The following is a 12,443-nucleotide window of genomic DNA, read 5'->3' as shown; positions in this document are numbered from 1 at the left end:
AGGTCCCAGTAGACCAGAAGGAATTCAACAGGGCAAATTATGCCTCGGTAGGACCACCTTGCCAGGGTGAGGAATTGTCACCGGGTTTACCCTGTGTGCATCCCAATGATGAGCGGCTGAGAACAGCTGAATTCCCTGCCCTCTTGGCTCTTTACCCTAAAAGACAGGAGTAGGAGACAAGCATCTCAGGGCCAAATGCAGGCACTCCTCTCCTGCCTCCTTGCTCCCACCTCCCACAGGACCCAGAAGAAACCAGAAGAGAGACTCACCCAAGGTCCCCACCAGGATTCTGGCACACGCTCCTGCTTATTAATTTCCAAACCCTTCGCACCTTAGAGCTGCATCCTGGCCTCTGGCTTCTTGCTGTGCCCTGGATTCATCTCTAAAGGGGTCTGAAACCAGTTCCTCTGAGTTTTCTCTAGAAAGCAGTGGGCCACGGGAAATCTTTGACATCCAAACTGGCCCGAGGTATCTGGGCAGTGACTTCCGATGAACGAATTGTTCTTCATCAATTGCACTTGCATTTCAGCCCTCTCTCGGTAAACACAGTTTCTTGATTCTGGCTGTTGCTTCTTCATGTGATAAAACAGTGAGCAGAAACTTATAGAACCTCTGGGTTGTATTCCATCTTCGGAGAGCTTCCCCTCTTTGGCAGTGGTGCCAAGCAGTTTTACAACTTTTGTCTTCTGGGTGAGTTTTATGGAGATGTTCAAACATTTAAATAGTCCATGTATTTTTTAATATATTTTTTAATTGAGTTTGATTTGCCTACATATAGTATAAAGCCAGTTCTCATTGTTTATTTATTTATTTTAAAGATTTTATTTATTTATTCATGAGAGACACAGAGAGAGAGGCAGAGACACAGGCAGAGGGAGAAGCAGGCTCCGTGCAGGGAGCCCCATGCAGGTCTCGATCCCGGGACTCCAGGATCACGCCCTGGGCTGAAGGCAGGCGCTAAACCACTGAGCCACCCAGGGATCGCCATGTCCGTGTATTTATACCAATTTTTTTTCTTAAAAATGCTCCACCAAGAGCCCTGCCTTTGTGATTGATTCACTGTGTAGAGGTTTAAATTTTCTTTTTGAAGAGATCAGCGAATGTTTGTTGCACATGCGCTGTGAACGCAAGGTGCTGCCTCCCCTAAGAAAGGAATTCGAGCTGGGAGAGTGGAGATTGCACAGGGCACAGCGGTCTCTTTGTGAAAGCTGAAGTGTATGCTCAGCTATTTAGTTCTGGGCTGCTGATTCTGGCCACTGATAACTTAGCAGGTCTTGCTCAGTCTGTGCCTCATGCCCCGGCTGGCCGCTTCGCTTGGTAAACCAGATCACTGGGGAGCCTGGTGTCTAGGTTGCTGCTGCTTGAAGATGCCCTTGGAAGTAGATGCCATCCCCCAAGAGCCCTGATCCTGGAGCCCATGCCTGCCCCGCACTCCCCGCACCCCCCTCCCCAAATGGGAAAGGTCTAAGTGAAGGAGCATAGGGTAAGGAAAATGGAGTGATACCCACCTCCCCTAGGGCTCCTTCTGTTGGACGCCGTGGCAGGCATTGTGCATGCGTGTCACCCTCGCCTACCTCGCCTACCATTGCACCAGATGGTCCCTACCCCACGTGGAATATTAAGCTTCTTGCACTTCTCCTCCTGATAAATTCTGAAGCCCATAGTTTTATAGTCCCTTCAGATGTCAGGGGATGCAACTGGATCTCGTCCACAAGTTGTGCCTGGCCTCCAAGAATGATTCTGGATCTACTGTAGAAGATGCTTATTTATGGTCCGAGAGTCCTCAGATGCAAGATGACTTGAATGCTAGTGGGTCCTGGAAAGAGAGACCCAGCCCCCGAAACCCCCCAGCTCCCCAGGTGTGTCTTCCGAGCTATGCAAGGGAGGTGAGAAATAGCAATGACAATGACACTAGACATGAGTGTCATTGGGCTGTCCCCATCCTAGCGCATGCTGAGCTTTTAGTGCAAACCTCTCTGAACCATGCTGCAGGCTGCATCCCACTGCTTATTTCCTTAAAGGACTCAAATCCTGGCTGCTCCAACCAGTCTCCAAACTTGAACGCTTTTTGTTTGTTGAATCTTGCCACTTGTCTCTAAGGTAAATAAATGCCCGTGAGGGTGGACAGAATTCAGAGTGTCTAGCTCTGTGCCTCCGACCGTTGTGGGTCGAAGTAAGCACCCAGTCGCCCTCATACCCACGCTCCCACTGTGCCTCTACCCGACAGATGCCGACGCTGGGAAGTTTCATTCTCCGTGTCACCTCTAGGACTGGAAATGTTAGGTCTTGGCTTAGTGAAGGTCTTGACTTCACAGTACCAGTTACCTCCTAGGCCAGAGGAAAGACTTAATAGCCTCCTCAATCATGTAATGTGGAAGCCAGCAGGTGGCTATTTCGACCAATTGTCCGCTATGACACCCTCTACTCCTCAACCCCCATCTCCACACACCCCAATATCAAAGCTCCAGCTTCTCTCTTTATTCACCTTGGAATAAAGGACACCCCCTTCGCCCCAACAGAACAGTCACTGTAACTAGAGAGGCCAGCTACATTGGAACAATTTCATGGCCCAGGAAAAGCCCCAGGCCCAGACTCTGACCTTGACGAGAAAACCTGTGTGTCCAAAGGAAGGCATAGTTTTTTTGACACTAATATCTGTATGTTTCTTGTCCCTGCAGCCTTAGGAAAATCCAAAGGTACGGTATCCTCGGGTAGCTACGAGGCCATGTTCAATCTCTTGAGAACAAAGCAAGCCATGCCTTAGTGAGCTCTGCCAGAGAGTGAATGTGCCGTGTTTGGTTGCTTGGCCGACTTAACGGAAGCTGTGTCTCCATCGTTAAAACAGTCGCAGCGCGGAGTGACCTTAGGGCTGGTCAGCCCCCTACCTGCCGGGTAGACGGGCGGGTGTGGCCTGCAGAGGCTGTAGCTCTGGCCAGGGCCCTGGGGCCAGACCAGGAGACCGACTGGGGCCAAGTGCTAAAAAAAAAAAAAAAAAAAAAAAAAAGGATGGATATTTAGTTGTCTCCTGCTGATCAGTGCCTCGTTCTAGTGCGATGCTGCTCCCTGGCCCCCTCCCCTCCTCATACCCCCCAGCCCTGCCCTCCCCCACCCCCCACTTGGGGGAGGGAGGGAGTGCTCCCAGAGGGGCTGCATTCTGCTCTGGGCACAGCTTGGATTCCACGCGCAGATCGAGGCCAGCTGGCTTGGGCAGAGGGTGGAAGCGAGCCGCCAGCCGCGTGCGCCCGGGGCTGCTGGTGCGCGGCGGTGGCCCAGCAGCGTCGCTTCCCCGGGCCCAGGAGGGGGCTGCGGCTGCGGCTGCGGCTGCGCTGCTGCTCCCCGGCGGCCGTGCTTGAGTGTGTCCGCTGCGCGGGGGAGGGCGCCTGCCCCTCGTCACGCGTGGGTAAGCGGGTGTCTTTGTGTCCCTCGCCAGCATGGGCGTGAGGGTCATGGACACGTCCTGGGTGGCTCGAAGAGGCTCCTCGGCCGGCAGGAAGGCGTCCTGCGCCCCGCCCACCATGCAGCCCCCCGCGCCGCCGCCCGCCGAGCTTGCCGCGCCTCTGCCATCGCCCCTCCCGGAGCAGCCCCTGGACGGCCCCGCCGCGCCCTCGCTGTCGCCGTCGGGCCTGGGCCTCCAGCCCGGGGCCGAGCGCACCAGGTAAGCGGGGCCGGCCGGCCCGGGGCGCGGGACGGGGCGGGTTGGCTGCGCCCCCTCCGGCCTCGGGGATGCCTGGATGCCGTCACCACCCCCGCCCCCCGCCCCCCGCCCCTTCCGAGCATTCCTGTTTGGCTTTCTGCATCCTGCTGGCAGGGAGCTAGTGGTTCCCAGCCCCTCCCCTTGCAGCCCCCACCCCACCCCCGATTGTCAGATGGAGCCCCAGCTTCCGAGAATAGCATCCCCCAGCACGCGTGCAAGGTGGAAACTCGCTAAAGCCGTGAGTGTGCGAAGTTGCCAGCTCCCGGCTCCCCTTCCTCTGCCTGCAATGACTTTCCCATTTTGAAATCCAGGAAAACCCAGGATTGCCGTAATTTCTCCCCTTCCCTGCTCTGCCTTTAGATTCATAGGAGCTGTTTCCCCTGCTTGCATGGGTGCAAATCAGGAAAGGAGTGGTGGTCTCATGTGGTCTTGGATGGGGGTGGCCTGGGGACCTGGGCAGCCTGCCCCCGGGGGTTGTGTTTCCGTTCTTTCCAGGGAAGAAGAAAGCTGGCAAGCTCGTGGTGTCACTAGTTCAGTGAATGTTTGTGGAGGACTGAGTCCAATCAGAGATGAAAGGTGTGACAGAGGGCCCATCCCAACGTGTAGATGCGTGCTGACACATAACAGGGCGCATAGGCCACGTCTGGCCCTTCTTCCAAATGGGCATCCTGGATGTTGGATGACCGACACTACTTTGCTGGGTATTTCTATCTGCTCTAAAACAGTTTGGAGAAGTGGGAAAGCTACTTCAAATCAGATGCCGATGTGCATTCTGTTAGACGACACTGCATCCCCTGTCATGGCTCCTGCTGGAAAAACTTTGGAGGCTTTGGGAAACTGAACCTTCTCATCTAATTTTTTTTTAATTTATTTATGATAGTCACACAGAGAGATAGAGAGAGGCAGAGACACAGGCAGAGGGAGAAGCAGGCTCCATGCACCGGGAGCCCGACGTGGGATTCGATCCCTGGTCTCCAGGATCACGCCCTGGGCCAAAGGCAGGCGCCAAACTGCTGCGCCACCCAGGGATCCCTCATCTAATTTTTTTTTTAAGATTTATTTATTTTAGAGAGAGAGAACGCACCCAAGAGAGAGGGGCAGAGGGAGAGGGAGAGAATCTCCAGCCGACTCAGCACTGAGCTTGGAACCCAATGTGGGGCTCCATCTCATGATCCTGAAATCACGATCTCAGCCAAAACCAAGAGTCAGACACTTAGTGGTGCCCCTTTGCCCAATCTTTGTACACACACACTCACACACAAATACCAACTCCCTAAATGAAGGGATTGTAGGGCATTTGTGGGTTTTTTTCCCCCTTTAATGAATAGAAGATACTTTCCCCATGAAATGGGTCAATGATAAAGGGAAATGGATAGTCAGAGTTCGGGAGCGGGGAGCTGATAGTGGATGTGCTTGGGTCATTGCTGATGGCTCCAGCTCAGGGCGAGAGGACGCCAGCCCTGGCTGGGTGCTCGCTAGGCTTCATTCCCACTTGGGAGATGATGCAGGGGTAGGAGAACAAGTTCAGCAGAGAATCATCTCTGTGGCTCAGAGAGGCTGACGAGGAGGAAGTGAACAAGTAGGAGACCTGCTGGGACCCTTCTGCTTTTGCACCCTTACTGGCTTTGTCCTGGTTTCCTATCTTACAGTCAACACTTGGTGCTAAACATGATTGGATGTAAAAAAAAAAAAAAGCTATTTCTGAAAATGGCCCTCAGAAATGGATTTCCCAGCCGCTAAAGGTGTTCCCGGGTGGTTGGCCTTGAGGGTCGCTCACGGATAGGGATCACCACCTGCTAGCTCAGAGTAATTAGGAGTCATCCCCATTGCTCATACTGTCCCTTTTTCTTGGGTTCACCAACTCTGAGGCTTTCCCTTGGGTGGCCACGTTCTTGTCTCTCCTCTACCACTCTTTTTCTCTGCCCATATGGTTTCCTCCCAATACAAATGGGTGTTCCATTGGGTTTTTTTTGGTTTTGTTTCTGTTTTCTGGACATTTGCAGTCAGATGATGTCTCTTCCAGTTCCTGGCTGCCTGTTATGCATCCCCCCTCCCCCTGAGAATGGTAGGTCCTCCCTTCCCTCTGGCCCCCTCCAGCCTCCCCATTCTTCACCCAGGCCTAGCAGTCCTCTCCAGCCAAGCCCAACCTCTGCATCCCACTCCTCTGCTTGGCATTAACTCTGCCCCCGAACTCTGCCTCCTGCCTCTTTGCACCCCAGCTCACTGAGTCACCCGTCCCCAGAACTGACCTGTCCTCAAGCATGTCCTGAGCCTCCTCCATCGAGTGCTCCTTGGTAAGCCCTGTATACCCCACCTCTCCCACCGGGTCAGCTGTGCTGATGCTGGAGAGACAGTAGCAAGGCTCCGTAGAGAAACACTTGTTTCTCTGGTGGGGGGCTTGCATCAGGTAGGCAGGAAAAGGATGAACTCTTTGTTCCTAGTCTTGTCAATCCTGAGGAAGGAAGAAGAGTCTGGCAGGCCACAAGAAGCAAATTTTACTGTTTGCTTGTTTTGTGGCTTGTGTGTGTGTGTTTTAAGATTTTCTTTATTCATGAGAGACACAGAGAGGCAGAGACAGAGGCAGAGAGAGAAGAAGGCTCCCTGTGGGGAGCCCAATGTGGGACTCGATCCCAGGACCCCAGGATCATGACCTGAGCCAAAGGTAGATGCTCAACCACTGAGCCACCCAGGTGGCTGTTTTGTATTTTTTGTTGTTTTAACTGCCTCTCAATGGTGGTAGAGGTGGAGGGAAGGGTAGATAGATATTCAGCCTTAATATGTGAGTGCCTGGTGACTTTGGGTCCGAGGAAGAATAAAAGACAGGTGTTGGACCTACAGGTTGCTTTTTATGAACAGCACAGAGAAAGGAGTCGCTCTCCAGACCCCCTGGATGAAATAGCTTTTGGGGAGGGAGGGGGCAGTGGCCCAGGTGTGGTTTGATGCTCACCCTAAGGAGAGAGTTTACTGTGGCCTTGAACATGACATTGTCTTCACTCCTTCACTTAGGGGAAAACTAATTGAACTTTGGCTTTGGCTGCCCCAGTCCTGGTCCCTGCTTCCCCCCCCTCCTTGCCATACCCCATACCCTGCCGGGAAGGGGCGGCATATCTCTAGCTCTTTAATATCTGGGGCCTCTAAGTAAATTTAGAGAAGAAATAGGCCCTGCATGTTTTCATAGGAAAGGAAGTAGCCGTTGCAAAGGATTTAGGTTCCTATCCGCCCCCATGCCCTACTAGAGGGCATTAGAATCCAGGTGGTTTCCAGCAGGGGCGGCAGGTAGCTTTCATCCTAATTTGCCAGGGGCTGCCTAGAACATAAGTGGGAGGAAGAGCAAGCACCTTCTGGGGGGCTCAGGGTGGGCCCGGGGGACATCTGGAGCTCAATTAGCAATGTCTGCTGTGGAGGGATGTTGGGGAGTGAAGACGTGGCTGTATATTTGCTGTCCCTGTTCTGTGGAGTGGGGTAGGGTGTCTGTTAACATGTACCATATCCTTAGGACTCCTGGCAGAGAGGCAGCAGTGAAGGATGAATCCCCTTTGGGAAACCGTGACCCAGGGTGTCCCTTTGTCAATTCAAGGGACGCCAGAGGCCCTCCTTGCCATTGGCCCTGACCAGTGTTCCTCCCCCCCCCCCAAGCCTGAAGGGCTGGGACCTGAATGGGTCACATCTGGGAGCCCCATGGGGCACTGGGTTAACCCTCCTGCCTGCTGGGACTCACATCCAGGATGGGTCCCAGAGGTGCACCCCTGCTTGTGGTGCAGGTCAGCAGAGAGCCGCGGCCACGAAACCGGGCAGTGAGCCCTCGCATAGCTCGGTGACCCTGGGAAGTCCTCTTGGTTCTGGTATGCTGGAGAGAGCTGGCCATGAGCGAGTGCCAGGGGCATGGAGATGGGAGCAGAACCCAGGTCCCCAGGGCCCACGAGGGGACAGTCACCTCCCAGAGCATCTCTGACGGGCATGGGGGCAGACCAGAGCTGGCCCAGAGAAGCCCGTGGGGTTGCGACCCACGGGCTGGTGCTGTGCCTGCCTGAGTTCAGGGGCTTTCTTGTCTTGTGTGCTTCTGTTCCAGCACTGCTAAAAGCAAGGAGCTTTCTCCAGGATCTGGGCAGAAGGGGAGTCCAGGCTCCAGCCAGGGGACGCTCTGTGCAGGGACGCAGCCAGGGGCACAAGCAGGCGCCAGCCCCAGCCAGCCGCCCCCAGACCAGAGCCCTCACACTCTTCGGAAAGGTGCGTACGTCACTGTGGCCCCTCACTCCGGTCTTGGGCCGGGGGAGAGCTCTTCACGCTGCCTACACGCTCCTTCCCCTCCATCAGCGTGGACATCGAGAGCCCGTGTGACTTCGTGAAAAATCCCTAGGCTAGGCGTTAGAGCTTTAGGAAGTTAGCCAGCTGCAAGAGGGACCACATCTTCCTTCCTCATCTCGCTCATTTGGACAGCGGGCTCAGTCGGGGTGTACATGGGGCACTGCCTCCCGTACCCCTAGACCTCCATGCAAGTGTGCTTGCCCTGGATGACACGTGTGTCATCCATGGACCCCACCAGGCCCTCACCATTGCCACTTAAGGTGCTGTGTGGAGTCCTGTGTGGGAGCCCCCTGCCCCGAGCCACAGCCTGGTGAGGCTGCCTCTGGGGATCGTTTCTAGAAGGGTGACACAGAGGAGGGAAATGGGATTGTTTCTACAGGAGTCCTGGCCTTCGATGTTTCTGTTTTGGAAGGCTGAGAATTTTGACACTGACCCGTGGGCCGCCCGACCCCGAATCTGCCATGGAACCCCCCCCCCAAGAGGCCTAGTTATCCCCCCTGAAGTGAGACCCTCCAAAAGTGAAAGACCTGCTCTGTGGGCACATTTCATCAATGGGGAGCTGCCTAGGCTCTGTACTTAGGCTTTCTTGTTTGTTTTCATGTTCTATTATCTCTTAGCAAAGGCTCAAACTTGGAATAGCAGGGGTTTTTTTTAATGAGATTTTATTTTCTTTAAATATTTTATTTATTCATGAGAGACAGAGAGAGGCAGAGACATAGGTAGAGGGAGAAGCAGGCTCCCTGCAGGGAACCCAATATGGGACTTGATCCCAGGACCCCAGAGTCACGCCCTGAGCTAAAGGCAGGCACTCAACCACGGAGCCACCCAGGCGTCCTGAGCATGTTGTTGAGTATGTTCTCAGCTGAGGCCTTTCCAGCTTTCAGCCCCAGGATTTTCAGAATTAGGGTGGTTCACCTTACCCCCACGTGCTCTGCAGCAGGTCCCTGCTGGGCTCCCTGGCTCTGGGCTGCAGGGGCAGTGCCAGGCCCTTTCATATCTCCCTTGATTCCCAGTCATGCCTTGGGCGGCCTACCGATAGGTTTTGAGGCCCTACTCTGTGCAGAGCCCTGTGCTGGGCATCGAGAGTATAACAGAGCGATGGGCACAGCCTCTCCAGAGAAGGAGGTGTGGAACCAGGACATGATGGTGCTGTGGGCCACCCCCTGCCCCGGGACACTGTGGCAGGGACTCGGGGACTCCCTTCCAGACGTATGAGGTGGGATACAGCAGTGGCAGTGGAACTTGAGCATTCCAGTTCTCTCATCCAAAGCCAGCAGGTCACCTTTGTGGCCCGGACACACTTTTCTGGCCATTTTGTGTGCAAAGCCATTAAGGCTCCCTCCAGCTCTGGGAGGCAAGGTGATGCCCAAGCCACAGTGTCCGACGGGGTTGACCCTCTCGTTCCAGGCCATTCCATGGCACGGTGGATGTAGGCAGGGAGTACAGCCGAGAATGACCCAGGTCCCTCCTCCACCAAGAGGTGCAGCAGCAGCTCCGAGTCCTCCTTTGGGAGGTATCGTCTCTTTTCCAGCTGCCACCACTGCCTGGCGCTTCACTTTTTGTAGGTTTTTAACGTGGTGCTGCCCCCCTCACCCACACCTCCTCTGGCTTGTGCTGGGGAAGACATGTTGGAGCGTTGGTGGCGTGGGGCTCCGCTGGCTGGCTGCCCCCCCTGGTGAGTGATCCCGGCATCAGCCACTGTCTGTCCTGAGCTCCAGGAGCTGGGAAAGCCCCCCGGTCCTCGGGGTGTAGAGCTGAGAAGTGCTTTCATCGCGGGTCATGATTCCGTGGTGCTTTCCACGCACGATGCTAAGTGCTACAACCCTTTGGAGAAGAGACCATCCTTCCTGCTGCAGAGAAGAGGTTTAGATCACCCGCTGGGGCACCCAGTGGTTAAGGCGAGATGGGGACCTGAGGTCACTTTGGAGAGACCATGTCCTTGTCCACACGGCACACTGACGGAGCCCAGGGAGCTCATGCAGCATTGTTTGAATGGATTTTGTTCTATTGTGGGAGGTGGGAGACAAGTCCCTGATGCCTTCTTGAGCACCTAACAGATACTTTCTTCTGCACTTAGTGCTGTCCACAGCAGCCCTCACTTAATTTTGACACGTTAGTGACCACTTTCTCTGTCTCTTTTTTTTTTTTAAGATTTATTTATTTATTCATGAGAGACACACAGAGAGAGGCAGAGACACAGGCAGAGGGAGGAGCAGGCTCCATGCAGGGAGCCCAACATGGGACTCCATCCCAGGTCTCCAGGATCACGCCCCAGGCTGCAGGTGGTGCTAAACTGCTGCACCACCCGGGCTGCCCTGCGACCGCTTTCTCAAAATGTTTGTGCCTCGGTGAGATCTCCCGGGCATCCGATTTTGACTTCTTACCAGCTCATTTTGAGTTAAAGGTGTAGCGTATGTGTCATCCTGCAGCAGGACCAAGTGAATAAAAGGAGGCGAATGAAGGCAGGGCCAGGGGGGCTCGGGGCAGTGATGGGCAAAGTAACACACAGTACATCTGCAGAGTCTACACCCGGGGGGTGTATGGGTCTGGAAGGAAAAACATGCAGGGTGCAAGTACACAGGATTCAGAGGAAAGGACGAGGCAAGAGAGAGAAGTCGAGGCAGGACTTGGTCATGTGTGGCTCTCACGGATCCAGAAGCCAGCGAGGAGGGCAGGTTCAGCCAAAAGTCAGAGTTCCCTGTGCTGGTGTGCTCCCCACCACGGCCCCTGCTCTGGTGTGGCCAGGTGAGCTCCCTGAGCCTTGGAGCCACTGACCCCCACCCTCCACCCCTGCTGGGCCTGCGCCTCTGATGCCGTTTGCCACCGTGCAGTGAAGAGAGGACACCGGGCAGCCGGCCACCGCCGGTGCCGGGGAGCGTGTGCAGACCGTGGCGGGGGCCCAGGGGAGGAGGAGGGATTGGTGAACAGATGGGAACACATGAAAACTCGCAGTTGTAGGTGAAATTTTTGAAAACCGCCTGGGCTGCTGGTGGGGCGGTGAGGGGGCGCGGGTGGGAGGTGCGGCCAGGGCCAGGGCCGCGGGGACAGCCGCGCAGCCGACGCCCCTGTGCTCCCCGTGTTTTCTCTTCCAGTTTCCAAGAAGCTGGCGCCGATTCCACCCAAGGCCCCCTTCGGCCAGCCGGGGGCAGGGACGGACCAGTCGGCCGGCCAGCCGTCCCCGCTCAGCCTGTCCCCCACCCCGCCGAGCACCCCGTCGCCCTACGGACTGAGCTACCCGCAGGGGTACGCCCTGGCCTCCGGCCAGCTGTCCCCCGCCGCCGCCCCTCCCCTCGCCTCCCCCGCCGGCTTCGCGGGCGCCGCTGCCAAATCTCGGCCCACCCCCAAGCCCCGACAGAGACCCACCCTGCCGCCCCCGCAGCCCCCCACCGTCGGCCTGCCCGCCCCGAGCCCGCAGTCCGCGGAGCCCCCGGTGCTGGACGGCATGGCCCCCGGGGAGAGCATGTCTACAGGTAAGGCAGCCGCGCCCGCAGGTGCATCCCTGCCCGCAGGTGCAGCCCCGCGCCCCGCAGCGTGAGGCCGTGGAAAGCAGCCCCGGGATTTCCCCCAGTGGGATGCCCGCCGCCCACCCAGGGGTCGACTCTGTTCCTAACCCGGGGGGTCGAGCGAGGGTCGGAGGCCTTTGGGGCGGTGCTTCGGGAGGGGCCGGGGCTGGGTGGCGACCGCGGGCCGCGGCATCCAGCACAGGTGAGGCGGCTGCGGCTTTCCTTGCGCAGAGTCCAGGCAGACACCGAGGTCCACGCCCTCATCTCGAGAAAAGAGCCTAAGAACCAAAGACATTTTTTTTTTCCTCCTAATGGGAGAACCTCGTTAGAAAATGTATTTCCAGCAATATTGACCGGAGGGTCGGTCGCAGGAAAGCTGTGTGTTCCTCTGGTTCTTTGAGGAGGTTGGTGCTCAAGCTCACAACTACTCAGTTTAAAGTTTAAAAGTCAAAGATGGAGCTGTTTTCTCCCCAAAAAAATGCAAAAGCGCAAGATCACAGACACTGCATTTAGCAAAAAACCGTTTGTTGGTTGGAGAAAGAGGATGTTTTTTTTTTTGCAATGTCTCTCCCCAGATACTCTGACCACACGACATTAGAGACTCAGGGCCTGTTTCTGGTGACCGCTGAAGTCTTTCTAGCGTTTTCCTCGTTCAGGGAGGTAGGCAAAGCCTTGGACTGTGTCTTGGCTTAGAACCAGCCCTGCATGTCATCCTGTGGCAGGAGCCCAAGGTTGTCCCAAGTAGCAGGTGAGGCAGCACACACACCCCAGACACAGGCACGCAACACAGATGTCACACAGGTGCGTGCACTCCCCCACACACAGACCCCCTCCCTGCACACACATTACACAGATACCACAGATTCACACACATGCATGCAAACCACACACACACACCCCTTAGATACATGCATGCACACACCATACACAAGTACATGACA

The 12,443-nt window shown here is 55.8% G+C and overlaps 1 protein-coding gene across 5 annotated transcripts in view; it reads left to right on the top strand.

The window, feature by feature from the left end:
* The window catches only part of ARHGAP44 (Rho GTPase activating protein 44), a 164,620-nt gene that overhangs the window by 147,540 nt on the left and 4,637 nt on the right, over positions 1–12,443 (top strand). For 2 of the 5 annotated variants that reach the window (XM_055305056.1, XM_055305058.1), the window contains exons 17-20: positions 2,679–2,696; positions 3,431–3,655; positions 7,764–7,921; positions 11,092–11,242. In XM_055305056.1, the coding sequence (XP_055161031.1) occupies positions 2,679–2,696; positions 3,431–3,655; positions 7,764–7,921; positions 11,092–11,242 (552 nt within the window). Of the gene's footprint in view, positions 1–2,678; positions 2,697–3,430; positions 3,656–7,763; positions 7,922–11,091; positions 11,470–12,443 lie in introns of all 5 variants that reach the window. The other 3 variants (XM_055305053.1, XM_055305055.1, XM_055305054.1) reach the window with 2 other exon arrangements.

The sequence above is a fragment of the Nyctereutes procyonoides genome, unplaced genomic scaffold (assembly GCF_905146905.1).
Source record: "Nyctereutes procyonoides isolate TBG_1078 unplaced genomic scaffold, NYPRO_anot_genome, whole genome shotgun sequence".
Taxonomy (NCBI): domain Eukaryota; kingdom Metazoa; phylum Chordata; class Mammalia; order Carnivora; family Canidae; genus Nyctereutes; species Nyctereutes procyonoides.
Note: the sequence above shows the minus strand (reverse complement) of the source record. Positions and strands in the feature narration are given on the sequence as shown.